The following is a 25,023-nucleotide window of genomic DNA, read 5'->3' on the forward strand; positions in this document are numbered from 1 at the left end:
CTGGTGTTTAATTCAGTGCTATAAAGGTGGCATGATGGCATACAATTGGTTCAAATCCTTTATTTACTTTCTGGCCTTACAGTGGTATTTTTTTTTAAACTAGAGTCAACTTGGTTATCTATCTGGGAAATATGCCTTTGCACTGGGAAGACCTGCTTCTTGTTTCTATTATCAGCATCAGCTCTGGAAAAAGAAGTTTGACAAAAGGTTCCATGCACATATCACACCAGAGACTAGAAACATAAAGCACAACAAAACAAAACCAGTAAACTTAGCAACCTGCGTCTATCCCACTTTCGATTTCACACACACACTCTGAAACAGCACATAATGAAAGTGGAAAAGAAAAGATCCTATTTGAAACATTCCTTGAAAGGAAACAAAGCAAGAAAACAAAACACGTGTTCTTGGTAAAGCTCCCGCCAGGTCAGAAGGAAACTCACGCATCTTAACTTCTCTGTGGGCTCTGGAGAGGTCTATCAGCTCAAACTGAGCCACGGAGGCCGGCTGAGAGCTCTCTGCTCTTATCAAGGTTTCGATCTGGTGAGAGACACAAAGAAAGGAGTTTCCTAACACACCAGGTCTTCTCACGGCAAGGAGACACCAAAATTAAGCCTTCTAGGGCTTGTGTTTGTAGGCCTTTTTAGATAAAACTGGCAGTCCCATTAGATAAGGACTAGCTATTTAGAAGCTTTGTGGGGGAAGTGTAGGGATTCTTGGTGGCTTTCCTGTGACTTTGTCTTTGCTAAAGAGATGATAGGGACAAGTAAGAAATGATTGAAAAAGGTTACCGGCGACCTGCAGCCAACATTCTTCTCTCTGCAGGTAGACCACCCCCTCCCCGAGAGAACTCTCAAGAGATCCATGCCCGAGGAAGTGAAACGGAATTTCACCGTTCTTCCGTAACAGACCCTTCACTCCTCATGCCCTTGGACTAACGCAGCTTTTAAATTTCCTAGAGACATGGGGACTTGTCCTTAAAAAGATCAAAACACCACTAGCTGAGTGCACAAGTTTTCTTAGAAACAAAAGGCAAATCATCAGCGGAGAGAGGAACTGGCCAGGATATGTCGCTTCCCAAACTTGAGGCTACTGAAAGCGCATTTCACTCTGGCTTCGGGTTAACACGCTTTAATGCTAGTGTTAAACTGAAAAGCAAGACCTCACGGGTCGGAAGGAGAGAGAGGCAAGTCCGCTGAGTCAACTTCATTTTACCTGTGCGTTTCCGACCTGATTGTCCGCTACGCCAGGAAGCGCCCCCTTTCCTCCCACCCCACGTTTTTGGAGATCTGAGGTCGTGGGTAACGGGGTAATGGAGGAGCAGTCAGCGAACAAGTCCTCTGGGCTAATCATCCCATTCCCAGTTCTTCTTCCCCGAGCGCGCCGTGCACAGCCAACTCGGAAAGGCACTCACCCTCCCCGGCAGCCAAGCCGGGCCAGGCCCGGGACTGCGCGTCACAGAGTGGGATCAAACCGAGCTAGGTAGCCTGCTGCAAGGTCCCCCTTTCCCTACAGCCCGGGAGGGACCTGGTCAATAGGAAGACCTACCCACCAGTCACTCGCCACTGGCGGCAGAAAAGGGAGCCACGCGCGCAACGCGGCCAGCCGGACTGCGGCGACCCCAGGAGCTCAGGGCGGAGGAGCAGCGGGACAGGAGGCGAGGGCGCAGGCGACGCGGCCGGGGAGGCGCGAGGGAGGGGGCAGGAGGAGGAGGAGGAGAAGAGAAGGAGGCCAAAAGCCAGAAGAGTCCGGCAGCCCGAGCATCAGGGGAGAACGGCCTGAGCCCGGAGCAAGTTGCCTCGGGAGCCCTAATCCTCTCCTGCGGGCTCGCCGAGCGGTCAGTGGCGCACGGCAGCGGCGAGGCTGAAATATGATAATCAGAACAGCTGCGCCGCGCGCCCCGCAGCCAATGGGCGCGGCGCTCGCCTGACGTCCCCGCGCGCTGCGTCAGACCAATGGCGATGGAGCTGAGTTGGAGCAGAGAAGTTTGAGTAAGAGATAAGGAAGAGAGGTGCCCGAGCCGAGCCGAGTCCGCCGCCGTCGCAGCGCCTCCGCTCCGCCAACTCCGCCGGCTTTAATTGGACTCCCCGATCCGCGAGGGCGCGGCGCAGCCGGGCAGCGGCTCTCTGAGCCTTGGCAACCCCCGGGGCCACTGTTTCCCACTTAGCCACAGCTCCAGCATCCTCTCTGTGGGCTGGTCACCAACTGTACAACCACCATTTCACTGTGGACATTACTCCCTCTCACAGATATGGGAGACATGGGAGATCCACCAAAAAGTAAGAGGCTATTTTACCTTGCGGGGCTCGGTGTGCTGGTCTTGTGCGGGGGTCTCTCTCAGGCATGGGTTCCTAGGGTTCTTCGGAGTTGGAGTCGTTGCCTGGAGAGAGAGAAAAGGTGGCTCTTTCTGGTTGCCGCCACGGCTGCATGCTTGCTGTCGGTTCTGATCTTCGGGAAACGGATCGTACCTTGTGTTTGGATTCTGTGCGCCCTCAACAAAACCCTAGCCTTCAGATGCTAAGCGGTGATTTCCTCCTCGGGAATCCGGAGCTCTCCGAGAAGGTTATTTTGTTGCAAAGCTCTGCCTGCACATACAATACCCGGAGATAGGAATTAGCATTAGACTTGCAAAAGAGAACGAGTGACAACTGTATTGATGTCTGCTCTTGCTAACAATATCCAGTCCTGTGTGCTATTGAAGAGCGTGCTTCATGGAAAATAGAGACATCCCTGCGTTCACTTAACGCTTCTAGTCAAAACCTTTTCTTTGACTTGACTTATCCATAATCTTTCCCAATGATTATGGCAAAGGGGGGGGGGGAGAAATACAAAATGAGCGGCTTTGATTGCGTGCTAGGCTTACAAATGTAGACTATTCAAATCTGCATTTTACATATATTCCACCTCCTTTTTAAAATGAGTCAAGGTTTTGATGGCACACTTCAATTACCATTCCAAAATGCAATACTCTTAAAAAAAAGAAAAAAGAAAAAAAAAACCCTCCCAGAGTACACCCTCTAAGAGAACGACACTAAAAGTGTGTTTATCTCTGTAGGAAGTAAACGGTTAGTCAATCATGTATTTATTTTCATTTCAGAAAAACGTCTGATTTCCCTATGTGTTGGTTGCGGCAATCAAATTCACGATCAGTATATTCTGAGGGTTTCTCCGGATTTGGAATGGCATGCGGCATGTTTGAAATGTGCGGAGTGTAATCAGTATTTGGACGAGAGCTGTACGTGCTTTGTTAGGGATGGGAAAACCTACTGTAAAAGAGATTATATCAGGTACGCCATTTCTACTTCTTCCTTAATTTTGTGAGATTTCCTTGTCTCTCTTTGCACTTTATTTTTTTTTTTTAATTTGGTGTGGCTTTGTCTTTTTGTGAAGTTTCCTTTAGCGGGGACCAGCATGCAGAAGTTACCCTGAAAGTGTGTTATAAAAATTAAACTATGCTGTTCATTTCACTTGTTAGACGAAAACAAAAACCCTGCCCAGTGGTTTTCATAAAGTTTGTAGTATTAAGGCTTGCTTAATTCTGTTGGAATTTGTGATGATCAAATTATTTTCCTATCTCAGGCTCCCCCTTCCAAAGCAGACAAGAAAAAAAATTAAAGATGCATAAGCATAGGTTTCTGAACTTCAAAAGGTCAGTTTGTATTGTGCAGTATATGGTCTTATTATTTATATGTTTTAGTTCAGCACTTTATTAGTAACTTACATATTCTTTGGAAGTGTCAGTGAAATAAGCTAAATAAAAGTTTGACCTAAGCATGTTTAGAGATTCACTATTGAAAAAGTGCACAGAAGTGTTGGCCATTTTACTTTTAGTGTAAAAGCTCCTTCCTGGAAGATTTCAAAACCAACTGAAATATTCCTTGCAAAAAGACCGGAAATTTAATCTTTTTAAATATTAACCCTTTGGTGACATCTGCCTGTCTTTTCTTTCTTATCTTATCTGAACTGATGAATTAGACAGAGCAGATCAAATTGCCCATCATCTGTCTACGAACAATTGGTATATTTAGATAATTGAACAGCTTCCTTTCCCACATTAAAATCTAGTAACTGATAAAATGAGTCAATTGCCTGTATTAACAAGACTCAAACACGTAGGAACTTTTTGAGTTTGTGTTTGGTTTTTTTTTCAGTTTACTCCCAGTCAGACTTTGTTTCATGCTTGACTAATTTCAAGTTTTCTCTGACACAGACACACACACACACAGCAAGAACTTTATTTTCTGTCTTAGGAAAACAGAATTTCTAAAGAAAATGTTATTAGTTTTAATAACAATTGGGCGAGAATTGTCTTCACTACTATGTTGAATAATAGCAAAATATTATATTAAGAAACTCTCCAGTGGCTGTTAACAAGTAATCAGTTTTTGTAAGTCCTAGGGTTTCTGCAGTTTGAGAACTCCTGATGAAATTTAGCTAATAAACAAGCAGTCACAATGTTCTCCTGCTCACTTTGTCTCCATCTTTTCTCCTTCTTCCTCCTCCTTCTCTTCTCATGAAATGGAGAGTATAATCTTGATAGGTAAAATTGAACAATGTTGTGGGGGTTACTTTGGGGAAGAGTGGGAGGAAGTAGGGAAGCGGGGTACAGGAAGGGGGAGGGATTGTCTAAATTGTTTGGTCACAGGCAAAGTCAAGTCTTCATCCTATGAAATGGAAGATCTCACATGCAGTAGGCGGAGGGAGGAAAAACTTTTGAGTCTACCTTCTAAACTCTGACAAATGAGCTGTTTTCATTGTTTACTGGATTGCTATGTGAACTCAAGATTCTGGGAGGAGGATCACTTGGCACCTCCAGGAGTATCTTTACTCCTATGGAAATAGCGTTTTGCTCCATTGCACACAAACCTGCATGTGCCTCAGTCTGCATAACACACATTTGTAGAACCCAATCGCTTTTACCATTTCCCCACTCTTTCTCAACTGTGTGTATATGTGTGTGCCCTTTGAAACCCTATAGTTGTAAAAGCAGAGCAGAATGACCTTTTAGATTTTCATTTCCCTTTGGGGTAGCAGAATCCGCACCCCCCCCCCCCACACACTTTTTCTTCCATTCTCTTTGTAGGAGTGGGCCAGCTTCTGTTATTACAGATAGAAAGGGAGGGGCCCGGGAGGAACTATAAGGATTGTTCCTTGGTAAGCAGAGACCAGCAGTTAGGAAAAGCTGAGAAGTTGGGGGCTTTTCATTTTTTTTCAGGCTGGTCCTGGCTCTCAAGCATACTGAAAACAAGGTAGATGCTTCAGCAACTTGAAAAAGATCCAGTAGGTTTTTTAAAAATAATAAGGAAAGGAAGAAAGGAAAGGAAACCCCATCAGCAGTAACATTCTTGCCGGAGGAAAATCTTTAGTTGGAGCAGGATTGGAATGTACTTGCCAGGAGATGATCTAGAAATCTGCAGAGGTTTCATTTTGTTACTGCTTGTGCCTGTGTGTGTTTGCAAATCAAGTACTTCGACGATCTACTCCCCAAGCTCTTTGTGTTGCCCGCTCAGAGACAGAGACAAGTCTCGCAGCAGAAACTGAGGGGGAGGGGATACGGAGGGGAAACTGTGGGACCCCCTTCCCGCTGGAATCTGCAGGGGCAACCCGCGGACTGTTCGCCAGAGCGGTCGCCCAGCTTTCCAATCTATCAGTAAACTTTCCGTAGTGTGGGCTGGGAGTTCTGACCTAAGAGGTACAGACGGAGATGCTGAGGTTCATTAGAAACGAAAGGGGAGTAAAAGAAAGGGAGAGGAGGAGGAGGGAGAGAGAGAGCTTTCATTTCTGTCCCGCGGCCAGCTTCAGTTGGGTAATGCCGATTTCTTAGGGTGTGCGGCTGGGGTCGCCGGCGGTCCTGGGGTAGGACTGTGCCCACATGACTCACGTCCTCTCCCCGGGCCCGGCCCTCGCACAGGTTGTACGGGATCAAATGCGCCAAGTGCAGCATCGGCTTCAGCAAGAACGACTTCGTGATGCGCGCCCGCTCCAAGGTGTACCACATCGAGTGTTTCCGCTGCGTGGCCTGCAGCCGCCAGCTCATCCCCGGGGACGAGTTCGCGCTGCGGGAGGATGGCCTTTTCTGTCGCGCGGACCACGACGTCGTGGAAAGGGCTAGCCTAGGCGCCGGCGACCCTCTCAGCCCTCTGCACCCGGCGCGGCCGCTGCAAATGGCAGGTACTCCTTCGCCGGGAGGGAGTCCGGGAGGCAGGCGCCCTTCTTCGCCAGCGCCGCCCCTGCCAGTGCGCGGGCGCTCACAGCGGGCCTGGTAGCCCCAGGCTGGCGGTGGCGGCGCTCCCCTCCCACCCCCAGTTAAATGAGGTGTTGTGTGCAGTTTACAGTAACGTTCAGAGCACTCGCAGATCACTTTTTCACAGGTGTGTGCACAAGCCCAAACAGTGCTGCCAGTTCACCTTCCCCTCCAAACTGTGGCTTTACTGTCATTGGGCTTCAGCCTTCAGCCCCCAGCCCCTGCCCTTATTAAAGGGGTGGAGTCCTGGGCCCCTCAAGCTTCCTCTTTTAACCCAGTGGAGTAAACTCCGGTGGCTTTAAGTTGTTTGGCCTTCCAAATCCTTGTGCCCTGCGCATTGCTCCACACTCCAAAACATTTTTAAAATTCATTTTTATTCTTTGTGAGAGAACCAGCCTGAAGATACAGTCTCAGTAACTGCAAGCCACTGCACAGAGCTGTAATTGAAAACTGTCAACAAGCTAATCTGCAGTAATTGCCTTTTAAAGGGAGCCTGCCTCTTTAAACCACTCAAGCTATGTGATTTGGTGAGAATTTCATCTTCGGGCCTGTCCCTGTAGCTTTAAATTGACCCCATAGGTGCTGGCCTGACCCTGTGGTGGGGAGGGGAGGTGGAAGAGGAGGGAGGTAGAGGTAGAAGGTGTAGGATTTGTACCTCAGGGATCAGAAGGCTGCTTCCCAGGAAGAAGAGTGGATACTGAGTGCGGTGGCCAGAGCCAAGGCTAAGGGTAAAAAGAGAGAGACAGTGTTTCCAAGCCTGTCTCAGGTCCTGAACAGGTCTGCCCCTGTGCAGTGTTAAAGTATCACTGCTCACTAAACACTGGGGGGTGGGGTGGGGAGAGGCTCTAACCACCCCCACCCGCACCTCTGCTTTCTGACAGCTCTAAGAATTCTGTCCTGGGGTATTGGTGCTTAAGCTGCTTTGGGGCAAAGCTGGGGTGTGCCGCGGAGAAGGCCACAATGTTGGAACAGAGGTGGGGGACAGCGCTGCCCACCACAGTCCTTTGTCAGCTCCACAGAGGTTCCGTTCTCCTTCACGTGGGGGTCAGTCCATCTCTGAAACATCCTGGTGGATTTGGTACTAAAGAAAAGAAAGCCTCCAAGGGTGGCAGAGACATCTGCTGAGATAATGAATTCCTTCCTTGGGCCCCTGGACAAGACTGTTCTCTGGCACGGAAGCTCAAGGCGGCCTTGCAGAATTGCCCTGAGCCTTCCCGTGTTGTAGACAGGTCGACTGGAGCCCAGTCTCCGGCCATCCCAGGCTGTCCTACCTTCCCTTCCCGGCAACTCTTTGTGGCTTTGGCCGGAAAGGACACTCCAAATCTAGCGGTGAGGGTCCTTGGTGGGGGAAGGAGAGTTCCCTGGGCCTAATCTAGGTATGAGAAATGTGAATAGAGGGGAAAGAATACTGAAAAGTGCTGCCCCTGTTGCCAGCAGGACAGGCCCTAAAACGCGCTTCCCTGGGCTGAGGCTCTGTTGGCACAATCCGGGGCGGGAGCTGCGTTCAGGGCCCGGATTACTCAGCATTGACCTCTGCAGATTCGAGCGAGATTTTATTCTCCCTCTTGCCCCGTCTCACCCTACCTCTACCGCCCCCTGCTTTGTGTGTGTTGGCTGCAAAGCGCCAGCCATTGTCCCGGAGCGGCGCGGCGAGCCACCGGCCCGGCCCGCGCTCACGGCGACCCTTGCCCTGCAGCCGAGCCCATCTCCGCGCGACAGCCAGCCCTGAGGCCCCACGTCCACAAGCAGCCGGAGAAGACCACCCGTGTGCGGACTGTGCTCAACGAGAAGCAGCTGCACACCTTGCGAACCTGCTACGCTGCCAACCCTCGGCCCGACGCGCTCATGAAGGAGCAACTGGTGGAGATGACTGGCCTCAGCCCCCGCGTGATCCGGGTCTGGTTTCAAAACAAGCGGTGCAAGGACAAGAAGCGGAGCATCATGATGAAGCAACTCCAGCAGCAGCAGCCCAATGACAAAACTGTGAGTGGCCTGGGGCCCACTGGGAAGCACCAGAGGCAAAGAGAGGCGGCGGGCGGGCTGGCGGAGGTGTGTCCTGGATACCCAGCCCGGCCGCGCGGTGCAGTTCGACCTTGCTCTCCAGCAGGAGCCCGGACGGGGCGCCCTTCCCCCCAGGCCCCTGGGGAGAGGCCACCCGGGCGACCGGGAGGAGAGCCAGGCAGGTTAGGGAAGCTCCCGTTGCTAGGTGGGAGTGGCCGCCCCCACCCCCAGCCGCGTGGGCAGGCTCGTGACCTTGAGCCCCACCGACACCCCTGAATCCGAAGGACGCTGTTGCCCCCTCCCAGAGCAGGCGGCAAGAAAGAGTGGCACGGGTGTTGCCACTTTTAAGGCTGTCAGTCCTACTAAACCGAAGAGGAAGGAAGGGACTAACTACCTTGAGTTCCTGTACACATCAGGGTTTTCATACAGGAACTCCCTTGCGCGCACCCCAACTCTGGTAAGGCCTGCTGGAACGCTCTCAGTCCGGCGAGGTCCCCTAACTGACCCGCACACACAGGGATCCGGGTCAAGCCCAGGCCTCTACGGAGACACCAGCCCCCTCCTTATTATCCCATATTATCACAGGCCCAGGGCAGCGCCCACCCTGCAAACCTCCTGATTAAGCTAGAGTTTCTTTTCTTTTTTTTTTCGTTTTGCTTTTTACTGCTTCAACCCTATTTTTAAATGCCATAAAACTTGCTGTCATTAAACTTGGCAGGCCGGCGAAGACTGAGCCAGGGCACTTTCTAAGTTGGTTAGTGCATAATAGCACAATAGCAGCCAGACCCAAATGCGTGGGGGTGGGGCTGGCTCTGCAAGTAGGAGGGCTTGAGAAAAATGTGCAACTCACTGAGATTGCCCAGGAGAACCACCGTGGTGCCTAGGGCCTGAACAGAGGCCCAGCCTGCCCCAGCTTTCTCCTTCCTGAGGCTCTGGCCGGTGAGGGAGGATGGGAGGAACTGGCATGGCTGTGAAGGTAGGAGGAAAGAAGAAAGTTGTCGGAGAATTTGGTTGAATAAGGTCCAAGCAGGTCTTACAGTCCATCCCATAGAGCCAAGCAAAACCCAAAACCAAAACGCAATAAAACAAAGCTGAACTCCAGCTAATATCCATAGGTGCAGCAGATTAACTGAGTCAATAAAAGCCACTATAGAGATAAGATAATTCCGGGATGTATTTGCTTAGCCTGTGGGGACAATGGAGGGAGGGAGTTTGCTCATTAACATGTTGGGATGGGGGGGTGGCTATTCACAGAATATCCAGGGCATGACAGGAACTCCCATGGTGGCTGCCAGTCCAGAGAGACACGACGGTGGCTTACAGGCTAACCCAGTGGAGGTGCAAAGTTACCAGCCGCCTTGGAAAGTACTGAGCGACTTCGCCTTGCAGAGTGACATAGATCAGCCTGCTTTTCAGCAACTGGTAAGTGTCAGCTCCCAGGCCCAGGAGGCCGAATTCCCAGCAGAAGGGGTTTCAGGTTTGCTGTCACACCCTGAAAGGCTCAGGGCAGAGGGGCGTCCCCAGCTGAGGCCTGAGGAGAGACGGAGGTCTCATGGTGCTGAAGAGAGGGGACTTCTTTTTTGAGAAACTTTTGCATCCTTTGACCATAGGTTGAATTTTCTTGTCAGTCAGGGCCTGTTTTGAGCGATTAATTTCAAGGCGTGTAGCTAGATAGCACTTGTGGAAAAGTCTATAAGTTGCAGAATCGTGCCTCTTAGAGTTGGCAGGGACTTCAGTGATCACCTTGACATTTTGGTCAGCAATTGTTAAATTCACGCCCTTCTTAGCATCTAAAGAATGGAAGAGTTAAGAACCCAAATCAGGATGATTATCATCCATAATCAATGTCGTTACCAATCAGCAGCAGGTACCTGCTTGGGTGCAGTTTTTCAATATATCAATGAAGAGATGAGAGAATTATCTTAATCTAAAATGCGGAATTTCTTTCACATTTTTAGGTGTGTGAGTTCAAATGTTATATAGTGGCATGCTGTGTAGCATGCATTGCAAAAAGAACATGAGCTCTACCATTCAGGGGTAGTGTTTAGCTAATGTGTGAAAATCAGTTTTAGCATTAATATGTTTTACACATGCAGAGAGAAATTAATTCATGAAAGAGCAATATAAAAATCTTAAATATATAGGAAGCCTTCTATATTTTCATGGAAAATTCATATTATGAAAAAATGCATGGAGTTCAGATTGTTTTGCACAAAAATAAATTCCTTTAGTTCCGTTTTCCCTGAAATCTTTGAAGAACTCTTGAATTCCTTTGTAATATGGTATACGTATACATATGGTGTTTTCTTAAAGAATGAAATCAGCACTATAGAATCCTGCTCAATAAAATATGAAGGTCTGTCCTAAAAAGGTGTTCCTTCCATTGGAAATAAAACTTCAGCTGTACCCTAACATTTAAGTGGAGGGCATTTGCTTTCTCCTGTCAAGAATTAAGTAATTAGCCATAGGCAAGTGGTTAAAAGTGCTTGGCCCCAGGCTTGTATCTCTAAGTGGGCCAGTCTAGAGGTTAGGCAAATTCGTGAAGTCTCTAGACCTCATAATTTGAAAATTTAATAGAGTAGGAAAAAAGGTAAAGTCTGGAAATAGGAAAACAAACTTAAAGTCATTCATATGATGAATTTTTGAGTGAAATCTGGATATAGAAGAAAGCAGGGGAAGGGTTTGATTCTTTTGAAACTTTAGTGTCTGAGGGGAGCAGTGGAGGGGAAGATGAGGCAGAGGGTTGGGGGAGGGAACACTTGGAGGAGGTCTACAATGGCTATGCAATGTTTTTTAGGCTAAAAAGGGGGAGGATTGGAAGAGACAGATAGAGGAAGCGAGGGAGGGAGAGGGAGGGAGAGAGAGAAAGAGAGACCAACCTGGAGGCAGATGAACAACCAGGAGGAATGCACACACTGGTCCCCCTGAGGAGCTAATCCTTGTTCTGGGACGCCTCCGTCACAGAATCTGACCATGCGTTATGAATTTTCCAACTCAAGAAGAGGCCTGGATGCCTAGAGACCCAGAGAACTCGCCTGCTCCCAGGGCAACATGTAGCCAGCAGGATAGTTTTATTTTGAGCATGCATGGTGGATTTGTGATGCCATTTTATAGTGGGAAACACATTTGTTCTTAAATAATTTAATGCAACATAATGTTGGGAATTCAGTTTGAGTTAAAACAGAGATCTTTTGGAAGATAGGAAAGAGAGAGGATTTTTTTTTTCTCTAAAGTTATTCTCCTCTTAGGCTTTTGATAGTTCTATTTGGATGCAGTTATGTATGCAGATATCTTAATCTACCTATGTATCCACACAAACATTTGCACATGCATGCACATATGAGTTTATAATATGTTATGAATACGATTACTGCCTCCTTTATTCATTTCTCATCCTTCTATGCAGGTCAATTTTTCAGAAGGAGGACCAGGCTCTAATTCCACTGGCAGTGAAGTAGCATCAATGTCCTCTCAACTCCCAGATACACCTAACAGCATGGTGGCCAGTCCTATTGAGGCATGAGGAACATTCATTCAGATGTATTTTTTTCCCTGTTGGAGAAAGTGGGAAATTATACTGTTGAACTCCAAAATACAAGTATTTAACAACCCAGTCAATGAAAACTGAATCAAGAAATGAATGCTCCATGAAATGCACGAAGTCTGTTTTAATGACAAGGTGATATGGTAGCAACACTGTGAAGACAATCATGGGATTTTACTAGAATTAAAACAACAAACAAAACCCAAACCCAACATATGCTATTCAATGACCTTAGGAGTACTGAAAAATAAAAATTAAAGACGTTTTTAAAACGTAGAGGATTTATAATTCAAGGATCTCAAAAAGAAAAGGCATTTTCATTTCACTGCACATCTGGAGAAAAGCAGAAATAGAAAAATTTCTAGTCCATCCTAATCTGAATGGTGCTGTTTCTATATTGGTCATTGCCTTGCCAAACAGGAGCTCCAGCAAAAAAGAGCAGGAAGAGAGACTGGCCTCTTGGCTGAAAGAGTCCTTTCAGGAAGGTGGAGCTGCGTTGGTTTGCGATGTTTTTAGTTGACTTTAACAAGGGGTTAATTGAAATCCTGGGTCTCTTAGCGTGTCTGGTAGCTGGTTTCTCTTTTATTTTTGTGCCCTCCCATTTTTCTTTTTTTCCTTTTTTCCCCCTTTTTTGAGATCCATCCTCTATCAAGAAGTCTGAATCGACTTTAAAGGTTTTTGAATTCAGATTTAAAAACCAACTTATAAAGCATTGCAACAAGGTTACCTCTATTTTGCCACAAGCGTCTCGGGATTGTGTTTGACTTGTGTCTGTCCAAGAACTTTTCCCCCAAAGATGTGTATAGTTATTGGTTAAAATGACTGTTTTTTTCTCTCTCTGGAAATAAAGAGGAAAAAAAGGAAACTTTTTTTTTGTTTGCTCTTGCATTGCAAAAATTATAAAGTAATTTATTATTTATTGTCAGAAGACTTGCCACTTTTCATGTCATTTGACATTTTTTTTGTTTGCTGAAGTAAAAAAAAAGAGATAAAGGTTGTACCGTGGTCTTTGAATTTTATGTCTAATTCTATGTGTTTTGTCTTTTTTCTTAAATATTATGTGAAATCAAAGCGCCATATGTAGAATTATATCTTCAGGACTATTTCACTAATAAACGTTTGGCATAGATAAATAAATAAAACACAATGATCCAGGGTCCCTCTTTTATATGTTTACAAGTAAGCCGCTTAAATGTCTGAAATTAAGAGTTGCATGTGAATTGGGGTAAGCTGGCATACAGTAGGCATGATATTGTACTGCAAGTGATGAAAGTGGACTTTGCAAGTTTGGATTTTGATAGTTGGATCAAAGTTGGTTGGAAGCCCTTAGCTCTAGCTGTGATGCTCTATTTGGCTCTGGGAAAACGAGATGCCGACCTCTGTCCTGCTCCCTCCCTTTGCTTCCTCTGTCTCTCTCCTCCTCCGACCCTACCCCTCCACTCCCCCACCCCCCCACACCCCCAATAGGAAGAGAGTCCAACTTTAAAGGGCTTTTGGTTTGGAGTCGCTGTTTTCTCAGAGTAAGTGCTTTATACCAAAGTCTCCTGCTTAGGATCGTTGAAATGACCCATATTTCAAATATAAGCTCTTGCTAAAAGAGAGACTTTCTGCCTAGCCAGTGTGGCACGACCATTATTTATCAGCGGCGGCTGTCAGCCCACAGGGAAATGCCACTTTATTTTAGCAGGATGAACAGACCTAGAGAGGAGAGAGTTTTCTCAGCGGTTCCCAGATCAGTTAGCGTATGCATTTCCTCCCCATCACCCCTTCTCTCCTAACTCGAATTCCAAAAACCCTGGAAAGGGTGACTGGCTAGGGCGAGAAACCAGACCTTTGTTCTGTCGGGGAACGGCCTTTCGTGGGCTAGGGGCAGGGTCATTTACTTGGCAAACCCCCTTCGGAGATCGAAGCCACTCCGCGGGCGGCGTGGCCCGACCATTTAACCGTGGTTCAAGTGCAAGAGCTAGAACCCAGGGATGCAGAAAAATGGCACTTCCCGAAATTAGGGTTCTGGGTTTGCGGGGCTCGGCTCTGTTTCCTTCTCCTTCCTTTCCTCCGACCCCCCACTCCGCCCAGGATGATGCTTTGACTCTTTGGAAACTGGATTTCTCTGTATGCTTGAGTGTAATGGCGTTCTCAATATCTGATGAGTCTTAATAAATACGAAAACTAACGCACTCTAATCGTGTGTGGTGTGGCGAATTACCCTCTCCGGCCAGGGCTGGGTGCATGGCTCGGGCGGGGCTGGAGACACCCCAGGCTCCCAGTCTCGGTCACCCTCTCCAAACCTGCAGCCAGTGGGAGAAAGCGAGCCTCAATTAAGCTTTTGTTTGGCATCGTTCTGCATAACGGGTTAATTACAGGCTCTAACGTGGGGGCAGAGAGAAAACAAACTTTGCATTGACAATGTTACAGTGCATTAGACATGCCCGTTGATTACTTTGACTGTTCTGTCTCATTCTTGACAGGGGGCTAATAATTTGGCCGGCGGTAATAATGGCTTGTAGTTGTCTGTTGAGAAAAACAAGAGTTATGTCTTATCTCACACAAATCTTCTCCTCCCCGAGAAAGGCTTCCTGCCACCTCCGTTCTTTCCCATCTCCCTCCTATCATCTCTTATCACCGGACTTGACCCTTTTCATGTCCCCTTCGCTATTTCTCTTGGTCAGCCTTTTCAATTTCCCTATATTTTTCACTATCAGAGCTTGAGTGGCTATCTAATAAGCATATGCAACAATGGTAGGTCCAAGCTGAATGTTGACCTCGCTGGCTTGGAAAAGCCCAAGCCCTTTATGAAAACCTTGGGAGCCCCTTTCCCAACCATGGATTCTGGTGGACTCTTAAGAACTTTAGGACTTGGAGATGGGAAAAACATAATCAACAACAACTTTATTTAGGGTTTGGAATGCAATAGAGGCACTGCAAGGAGGCTCCTGGCATTGATTTCTAAGATTCTAAGTATGTGTGTGTCTGGGGAGGTGGCAGGTGGGGGTGATGTTTTACATATATAGATGTCAGTCTATTCTGAAGCCCACAGCTTGAATTTAAGCAAAGTAATTTAGGGAGAGGTGATGAATGACTTGGTTTCACTTGCTAGATTCAAGATATTTATTGCCTGATGGCTGAGAATGGATTGATGGGTCGATAACATTCTAGTTCTTGTATTATTCATATGAAAGGCGTGTCTTCCCCTTCTAGACTCCTCAGCATGTGCTCTAAAATGTGTAGCTGAATGTCTTCTTGTTTGCAAATCACCTCTTACACTTACTCTCCGCACACCTCTGGAGACCGAGGTTTGAGCTCTGTTCTAATGAAATTCCTCCTGTTTGTTATTATCTTTGATCCTCCCTCCCTTATTACTCTGAATTCTTCCTCCTGGACATTATGACTCATTTCCTCTAGCTTCTGCAAGCTAAAATTTAATGGAACCAAAAAACGTTCGGGGCACTCCCCTTTAAATCAGGGAATCTACATCAATATCTGTAGTCTTCAAGACGGGACTCCCTCCTCCACCCCCACAGTTTAAGAGCAATAATATCTTCTATTTCTGTCCCTTGTCCCTCTTCCCCTTTCGTCAAGTGGACCTGGTTTATCTTCCATTTAAAAAGTTCCTTTTAAATTGGAATAATATTTGTAGATCTTTTCTTCTCTCGGTGGAAGTTACAGTTGTAGTTTCTGTGATTCTGCTCCGGTGGGTGGACTCGCTTGCCCATTGACAACTTTTTTGGAGTTCAAGATTAAACAGATGACTTTGTGATACTCTGCTGCTATTCATCCTGATCATCTCCTTAAACTCCTCTTGTTGACCTCTTTTCTGGTCTGTCTGATCCTTTTGACTAGCAGCCAAAAAGACAATGTGCTTTTAAGTTAACTTAGCCTTACCTTGTATTTCCCTAGCACCTTGAATTTTTAAGCCACAAGATGGATCGATCTCACTGAAATATAACTGTTGTAAATCCCATGTGGTTTTACTTAGGTTTTTCCTTTTTCTTAAAAAGAAAAAAATAGTAAAAGTATTTAAAAATCTCAGCTCTAACCCCCCCAAAAGCAGTTTGGATGCTACCCAGCCACTTTAGGTTTTTTAATCTCATCTCTTGTAGAAGTAAACTATCTAAGCAGAGAGTACTTTTTTTTCTTATTTATAAAGTTCGCTTTAGTCAGTTTTGGTAAACGAGATTTATAATCCAAATTAGGCGTGAATTCTATTGATTAAAGACTACTTACCTCCTCTCTGCTAATCAACAATTAAAGATTACATCACAACAAGGCAAGTTAAGTTTTCTTTGAGGATGGTGGAAGAAAGGGAAGGGGTGACTACTGTGCTTTTATTTAAAAAGTGACACTTTAAAAAATCACCCCAAACCTTGAATTCTCGTTAACTATTTGAAATAAAAACAAGTAACTTGTACAGTGTGAGCTGGTATTTTTTTAAACTGAAATGCAAGTAGTTAATTCTAGGCTCTGGCAGCCGATTCTGTTTACTGATCTTTTCTGATTGTTGTTTTCTTGATAACCGAGCAAGCCACTGAATGGCTGTTTGAGCCCAGGCGCCACAAACATAAACTTCACAGCTTACAATGTCCCAAGCCGTGATGGAGGATCTCTCCACACCTCCCGGAGACTTCTGAAGTGTAGACAGAGAAGTTGGTTCACAGGGAGCAGCGGAGGGGGAGGGGAGGCAAGGCAGGCTGCCGAGTGGTTGCTGTGAGCATTGCTACTATCACATCCTTTAATTTTTATGGCGCTTAAGTTGTTGGCTCCGGGAAGCCAGTTTCTGAGCCTTGAGGAGGCCGGTCTCTTCCTGGAACTGCACTTAAGTCTCCTTGAATTTTAAAAAATTATTTTGCACATCTTTTCGCGTAAATATCTCTGTGCAAAAGCTCTCCGTACTGGTAAGCGAAAGGTTCTAAAAAGAAAATAATATATTTTAACCCCCTGCCCCCAAGAGAGCACCCAGATTTTGGAGAAAGCTGTGGGGCGAGATTGCTCTTCGCCAGGTGGAGACAGCAGGCAGGTCGGCCCGCCCTTGACGAAGGCTAGGGAAGCGTCCACTCATCGCCACAGCTGCCCTTTCCTCCCTGGGATCCTCTTTCCACTCCAGGGATCAAAAGTTCGTGTTCGTGTTGGAGTGATGCTATTTGTGGCTTTGCCGAAGTTGGCGACTTCCTTGTGCGGGTCGCCCTGCTGGTGGTTCTCGCCCAGTCCGTCAGGCGTGCGCTCCGCGGCGGGGGTGGGCGCCCAGAAAGCAGGATCCGGACAGTGGTCCCAGCAGCCCCGCCACCCCCGCGGGCAAATCAGCCCTTGATCCCTTTAAGAAGGGACAATCGTCGGGGTCCAGGGGGAAGGAAAAAAGGGTGTTTCTGGGCCCTTCTCTTTCAGGAGTTGATCAGGTTGGCAGATCTGGAGGGCTAATCCAAACAAGGCGCTTGACTTGTGAGGTCGCGAGTCTAGACAGAGCTGGTGGCTCGGCGGCTCCTTATCTGGCCCTGGGATCAGCCGAAGAGGCGCTTCCCGGCCCAGTGCACTCGGCTCGCCGGGGCCCGGAGCCGCCGCACCGCGCAGACGGCACAACAAACACAGCACCTGAGGCTTTACTGCTCGCTTTATTGTTTAATGGAGAACGCTACGAAACAGTCGTCCGTCTCCTCGGGCCCCGCGACCCGGCAGCCTGGCGGCCACAGACGCGAGGCGGGGCTGTGCGGCAGCGCCCGGCCGCTCGCGTCCCCACGCCGGGCAGCGCCTGGCTGCCGGCACCGCCACAGCGCTCGAGGGTGCGCGCGGCTCCTGGCCCCAGAGGCGGCCCTGGGCGACCCACCCGCCGCCCTCTGCTGCTCCCGAACCCGGGGGCGGGGAATGCTTGGGCGCGGCGTCGTGGACTAATCCAGCATCTCCTCCTGCTGCCTGGAAACGACTGTTGTGCGTTAAAGCCATTTATGGTTTGCAGGGTCAGTGGGCTGTGACTTCAGGGTGATCAATAAAAACATTTAGTTCAGTAATAAGCCATTTTTTTTTCTAAGTCTACAGAGAAAGATGCGTCATCATCTTGGGACAGGGTGTCCCTGCGCGGCCGAGGCCCCTTCCCCCATGGCAAGCACAGACCAGTGGCGTGACTTTCCCCAGTTTTCGTGACCACCCCACTGAGCACAGCCTGGGCGCCTTCGTCCTCGCTCCCTGACTCCCACCATAGAGAGGCTGCCGCCGCCATCCACGTGGAAGGAAGCACGGGAACCATTGGGGCAGATCTCGCAGTGACCTCCTTAGAGGAACAAATAGCCAAGCTTGGGGATTTATAACCAGAGATTTTTGTGGCTGGCGTATCGGTCCTACCTTGTGAGATTGTGTGTGTGTGTGTGTGTGTGTGTCTAAGCTTAAAAATGTTGGGAAGTTCTAGTTCTTTCTGTGTTAGATAGTATTGAGTCTGCTTGAAAACTAACCATAAATGAAGTCGAGAGTAACTTGGCTACGTTGGTTGGGTCCTGAACATTGTGTTAATGCAACACGGATCTCTCCCTGTTTTGGCGCAGGGAATCCACACCTCCATGCTTTTCCCCTGCTTGGTCTCTGTAAACCAACTATGTATCACCATGAAAAAAAAAAAAAAGACAAGAAACAGACAAAACTCAACTTTCATGAAATCAGAGGATATCTGTAGGGAGATTCTTTTATACGTCTTTCTCCAGAAAATAATCCTTAACTATAGCTCAGGCATTGCCTTTTCCTTTTCTCATTGGTAAAGTTTGCTGTTTATTTGGATCTGTCACAGAGACAATGTGTTGTTTGAAATTTAATAAATTTAGCAGGTATATATAGATAATATTCGACAGGTCACTGAATATGATAAAGTAAAATATGGTGAGAATTAACTTTGAAGGGCTATGGGAGATTTTTACTTTCTCTTAATAGCTTTTTAATTAGTATTTATTCAACATGTTTTTATCTATTTTCTCACAGTATGATCATCTAAAGCGGTAAACTTGCACTTGAATTGCACAGTGAGGATGTGATCTGTAAAATGTTACTTACATGTTTTGTCTTAAAATTTTCATTGATTATTGGTTAGAGCAACCATGAGTTTGTTTTTTTTTAAACTTTAAGCAGAAACTTTAAAAATAAGTTTAGTAAAAGAAAATTTATATATGATATTTTGGAGGATTAGGAAGAAATAGAAAAATGTGTTACTGAATTTAGTGAAAATAACATGTATACTTTGAAAGGTTTGTTTTAAGTATTAAGGGTAAAAAATACTTAGGGATCCAAGTAGTGAAAATTTTCATTTAAAACTCTGAGGATGTAATTGGTAGTTATTTAAAATTTGACTTTAGTGGTTTAGGAATTTTTGTTATGGGAGATCTGTTCTCACAAAGTAAAACTTGCAAAAAAAATAGACTGGCAACCAAAATAACATTTAATATTTAATTCATGAAATAAAACATGCAACTTTGTAAAATACAGTACTTTATATTCTCTAGCATTGAAGGATTGATGTCTAAAAAGATTAGATGTGGAAGATATGGATTAGCATTTTTTGGAGAATTGAAACTTCTTAGTAAAGCCTGAAATAATTCTTGTACTTTCCTCAGAATGTATGGAGATATTTTGGAGATTGCTACTTAGAATTCTATTTCAGTATCAAAGTACATTTCATATTTTTAAGACTGTGATGTATCCTTAAAGTCTTTGCAACTTCAAAGGCACAAGTCACTCTTGCATTTTATACAAGGGTGGATTTCTACCTATTTACCAGAAGTTGAACACTTGGATGAAGGATGGTATATTGCCAATAAAAACTCACCTTTTAGTTTTATTATCCCATCAAGATGGGCTCATAAGTCTCATTAATGTTAATGGAAAATGTCCTTGTGTGTTATGTGCAAAAAAGGGCTTGGAGATATTTCAACCAGCAAAGTCTTTACGGTAAGGATGCCAGGGCTAAAACAACCTGAGAATTAATTTTGATCACATCTAGGCCTAGATAATGTTAGTCTCACAAATGAAAAAAAGCACATGAAATAGGAGGATTAGAGTTGACTTCAAAGACAAATGCATTAGAGAAAGGAGAAAAAAGGTCTGAAAATATTTTCTCTACCTTTTAGAACTTTAGGAGTCACCCTTAATTAAACAATATTTTAGAAGTATTCTTGCCAGGCAAACAGTATATCTTCTCTACCACTGAGACCTAGAACCAAACTTTGTTCTGGATACTGCCTACTTACTATTTAGAAAGTTGTTCTGATTGAATTGTTTACTGGATTTTCAGTTGTGCTTGGTTTACATGTTTTCATTTGATGGTGGTATAGACTATGTGAAATTAGGCTTGTGGATAAATATATGCATTTTAATATGTATTGTAGCAGCCTTTGACCCTAGCATGGAGTTTTCTCTAACCAAAGGCTAAGCGACAGGTGTTAGAACCTGTATATAACAGAATTCAGAGGTGGTCCAAGAGTATAAATAATGAATGTTGTTCAACTTGAATGTTGCATTTGTTATTAAGTTGAATTTTTCTAGAATCACTACATAGACTAAAGCTATTCTAATTCTTCTTTATAGGGAATATCAAGAAAGAGTCAATTTCTGCTAGAACAAAGGTGCAGAGTGGTAATTCCTGCCTTGACATTACACTTTTATATCTGTAAAGAACTTTACAGTTGTTAGTTGTGCATGGGAGCTGCTAAGCCTAATGACCTTGTACCTGTTTCACAGCACAATTCTCAGGTCGCTTCTCTCTCCTTCATACAGATAATAGTGGAAGATCAAAAAAGTAATATTTTGTCTTTGGTGACTTCTGCAAGGACTACATTAGATTGGAGAATGGAAATTATCTTATGGAATATTTCCAGTGATGTCTACTCTCCTACCTTACATGGGTTGAAGGAAGGTGCTGATGGGAAAAGAGGCTGAGTGCCAGGAACTGAAGAAAAACTGAAATTTATTTCTTCAAAGTAAGGGCTCCCAAATATTTTGATTTCAATGCTGCTTATCACTCTTAGGCATTATGGAGAAATTTATACTAGTTATATCAATGGCTATTTACAGAATTTAAAGAATTTATTAATTTACTTTTAAAATAACACACAATATCAATACATGTTCTTTATTTTAAAAAAGTTTTATATATTTATTTTGAAAGTCAGGGTTGCAGAGAGAGAAAGAGAGACAGACAGAACAGAGAAACTCCCCAGATGGTTGCAGCAGCCAGTGTTGGACCAGGTGCAAACCAGGAACCAGGAGTTTCATTCTGGTCTCACCATATCACTATATGTTAACATAAATTGCATTTTAATTAAAAATTAGAATCGTTTATAAAGCAAAAAAAATTAGCAGGAAGAGTGGCATTATGTGAAAGGGAGAGGGAGGGTGGGAGAGAGAGAGAGAGAAACCTGTCCACTGGTTCACTCCAAAAATGTCTACAATAGCTGAACCTGAGCCAGGTAGAAGCCACAATCCAAAACACATTCTGAGTCTCTCACATGGGTGGCAGAAATCCAAGCACTTGAGCCATCACCTACTGCCTCCCAGGGTCACATTAACAGGAACCTGGAATTGGAAGCAGAGCCAGGACTTGAATCCAAGCACTCTGATATGAGATGTGGGCATCCCAAACAACATTTTCTTAACTGCTATGCCAAAAGCCCACTCCAGTTTTCTATTTTTGTGAATCTTTTAAATGTCCGGCTTAATAGAAAACATCTGAATACTTGTATCTGCTTCCTCATTCAGTCCATGATGCTATCACACATTGTGAAGCCTTTGGAGCTCAATGTTCACTTGAGAGAGAATGAAAGTAAAAAGACAAATGTCTTAGCAATTTCACAAAAAGAATTTTGACCTCACAGAACCCCTAAAAAGTGTTCAGGATTATTTCCTCATGTCTCTGAAGGATACTTTTAAAAAATCACTACCTTAAAATGGACTTTTACAAAAAAATTATAAAGAAACTATTGCTTGAAGAAATTTAATAGCTTATATTGGTGATCAAGTGATAGTTTTTTTTTTTAAAGTCAAATCCAGGTCCCAGTTTATTGTTTGGCTTTTTCACTTCCATCCATCATCAAACACTGGTCTGAAAGCCCCTATTTGCAAGAACTTTAAAAGGATAAAAAATAATGTGATGTTGTATAACTGAAAATTTAAATCTTCCATTGTCGGAATCTCAGAATGAAACCCACATGAATGTGGACTAGTGTATGTAACATGGGCTGAACTTCTTCATCTCTGAGAACCTAACTTTGGGAAGCTGTGAAGGATGATGAGCTAACTGTGAAATCTATACCAAATAATTTGGACTTGACATAGGCGGGGAATTGCTAGCCATAGTATTTTTTTATAAAGATTTTATTTATTTGAAAGAGTTACAGAAAGAAAAGAGGAAAAGGAGAGAGAGAGAGAGAGAGAGAGAGAGGTCTTCCATCCGATGGTTCACTCCCCAATTGGCTGTTATGGCCGGAGCTGTGTTGATCCAAAGCTAGGAGCCAGGAGCTTCTTCTGGGTCTCCCACATGGGTGCAGGGGCCCAAGGACTTGGGCCATCTTCCACTGCTATCCCAAGCCATAGCAGAGAGCTGGATTGGAAGAGGAGCAGCGGGTACTAGAACTGGCACCCATATGGGATGCAGGCGCTTCAGGCCAACGCTTTAACCTACTGCGCCACAGCGCTGGCCCCAAGCCATAGTATTTTAAGACAAAAGTTTTAAAGTGACAGCTATAATTTGGAAAATTCATTTGCTTTTGGGAATGAGAGAGGCTGGTAAGATGAAAGACCAAAGACTATGTAAATAACAAGTCAAGGATCCTAGTGGTTCAGCAGAGAATGGAGCTTTTTATAGGAGGCATGCAGAGAAAGGAAGGTATTGGTCTGAGATTCTAAGAAACTGACTGGTGTTGGAGGAGACTGGTAGCTGTGTATTAGAATGACTTTTCCTCATCTTTAAGCACATAGACTATGTATCCAAAACTTGCACCAAGATGGGTTACATGTATACATCCTTGCAAATGGAATCTAAGCAGAAGTAATGTTTGTTATTTGAGGCTTAGGCATTGGGATAGCAATTGTACCTCCTTCCTACACTCTTTTTTCATGCAACTGGCTGATATCTGCAAAGGTCCAGTTTTAACCAAGCAGAAGATGGCAGTGCCCTACAGATATGGTGGAACAACATAATATACATAGCCAATGTATCAAATAACTTCCAAGAATGCAACTATCCACTTACTTGAAACATTCAGCTCTAACTGTAAAGGAGAAATAAACTTATTTTCTTTAATTGGTGATTTATAGTGGGATATAATTATTATATTAGTATAACCTTACAGTACAACTGGATATAGACCAGAGCATTTAGGTAGATAAGAAGTCAAGAATGATTCTAAGTTTCTGAATCTGAATGACAGATTCCAAATGAATCATGCATTTATTCATTTTTTTACTCATTAATAAGTCTATGTAAATATTCATCTAGTGCTTATTGTGTGTCTTGCATTACCCTTTGTTCTGGTTGTATAGCAGAAAACAAAACAAAAACTCCTCCCTTTATGGAGCTTACATTTTTGTGGTACATTTAAAGTACATATAAAAAAGTACATTAATAATGAAGGTAATAATAGGTACTAAGAAGAAAAATCAATCAGAGAAAGGGTATTGGGAGATTGAGATAAAGTGATTAAGTAAGACTTCTCTGGGGCTATGACCTTTGAACAGGTGATGGTTACTTGAAAAAGTGACAAGTTATGTACATATGCATAAATTCTATATTGAAATAATATATTGAGAATTGGTCTAAGTCTGTGCAGAATGAAAGGGATCAATATCAGGGAGATGTCTGTTAGTTATTCACTTATATAATTTAGTGAAGACAAAAGAATCAGTGTAGAATAAAGCAGGAAGACATATAATATAATAATACATCAAAGATTGGTTGGAAGAAAAGTGGCTAGAAAAGTATAAGGAAAAAAGGACATAAATGTGAGAAATAAGTGATGAGATCAGGGTTGTGAATAGGAGAAATAAAAGACAATAGAAATGTCTTGGGAACTGAAGCCAGAAGTCTTCAAAGGGGCAGGTATGAAAAGCTGTGCCCCATACATCAGAAAGATCAAGGAAGATAAGGGCAGAGAAAATGCCTTTGAACTTGGCTGAATGGAGGTCATTGGATACCATAAAGAGGCAAAGATGGAAGCCAGATTTAGTAGGGGAATTAGGGGGGAAATATTTTAAATATAGTTCATCTAACTCTTCACCATTGTTATTGGACATTTATTGAGTGCAGTGATTCTATAGTGCTCTACTCTGATAACCAAAACATTCACTGAGTCCAGTAACCAGGCTTCTGAAGAATGAATGACTGAAGTACCAGAGGCTGGTACTTCTAGTTAACCCTTTTAGATGAGCTCCAGAGGATAGAGCTACCTAAAATAGTTTAAACCCCTTTGAAAGCCTGGTTTTGCTGAATTCACGAAGACACTTCCAAATGGACAAATCAATTAGATGCTGAACATCCCTAGGCTGGAACTAAGCTGCCAAAAGAAAGTGAGTATGAAGAAGTAATCCAGTAATTGTAAGAATCTAAGTGAAAATCTGAGGAAAAAAAGCTCATTGGCATGTTATAAAACTGAGAGGTTAGAATTTACTTAGTTTTATTCAGCTAAAAAATGTGGTTTCATCAGAAAGTAATATTCCTTGGAGTGTCTATTACCAGACTACTAAAAATTCAGCTGAAGAGATTCTGAAAACAAAGCAACAGTTTTGAAAGCCATATTAAGTTAAAATAAATCAGTTGGGCCTTAGAAATTCAGGTGACTAGAAGCAATGTCTGCATATATTTTGTAATGTGACACGTAATCCAATCAATTCTTTGCAATCTGAAAACACTGGGGAATGAATGGTATATCATTTTGCATACCTGAGCTGTCCATGGTGAGAGAAAATTACTATTGCTACCTGTCACAATTTGCCTCTCCTGGAATGGACGCCTACCAAGAATTTGTGGTTTCTCTTAGTTCCACTATGCTTTGCGCAAAATGATAGGGTGTATACAACTATAGGCATGACCTAATGCAACCATTGGGGGAAGTAAAGATTAAATCTAGTAACTAACACACACACACACACACACACACACACACCAGGCTATTGTTTGTGGCCAAAAACAATTTTAAAGTATTATTCCCCACCTAATACATTGGCATATACACAAGAGGACAGATCACAAACTGTTTGGAAAAGGTAGGAAAAATAG

At 44.4% G+C, this 25,023-nt stretch overlaps 1 protein-coding gene across 1 annotated transcript; it reads left to right on the forward strand.

Moving 5' to 3' along the window:
* Window positions 1–1,959: 1,959 nt before the first annotated feature.
* ISL1 (ISL LIM homeobox 1) lies at window positions 1,960–12,931 on the forward strand. The gene is made up of 6 exons (XM_002714026.6): window positions 1,960–2,279; window positions 3,098–3,287; window positions 5,912–6,171; window positions 7,941–8,227; window positions 9,500–9,667; window positions 11,652–12,931. The coding sequence occupies exons 1-6, from the start codon at window positions 2,252–2,254 to the stop codon at window positions 11,766–11,768; spliced, it is 1,050 nt and encodes a 349-aa protein (XP_002714072.1). The 5' UTR covers window positions 1,960–2,251; the 3' UTR covers window positions 11,769–12,931.
* The last annotated feature ends 12,092 nt before the right edge of the window (window positions 12,932–25,023 follow it).

Source organism: Oryctolagus cuniculus, chromosome 14 (assembly GCF_051225735.1).
Source record: "Oryctolagus cuniculus isolate XC-2025 breed Fujian yellow rabbit chromosome 14, ASM5122573v1, whole genome shotgun sequence".
Lineage (NCBI taxonomy): Eukaryota > Metazoa > Chordata > Mammalia > Lagomorpha > Leporidae > Oryctolagus > Oryctolagus cuniculus.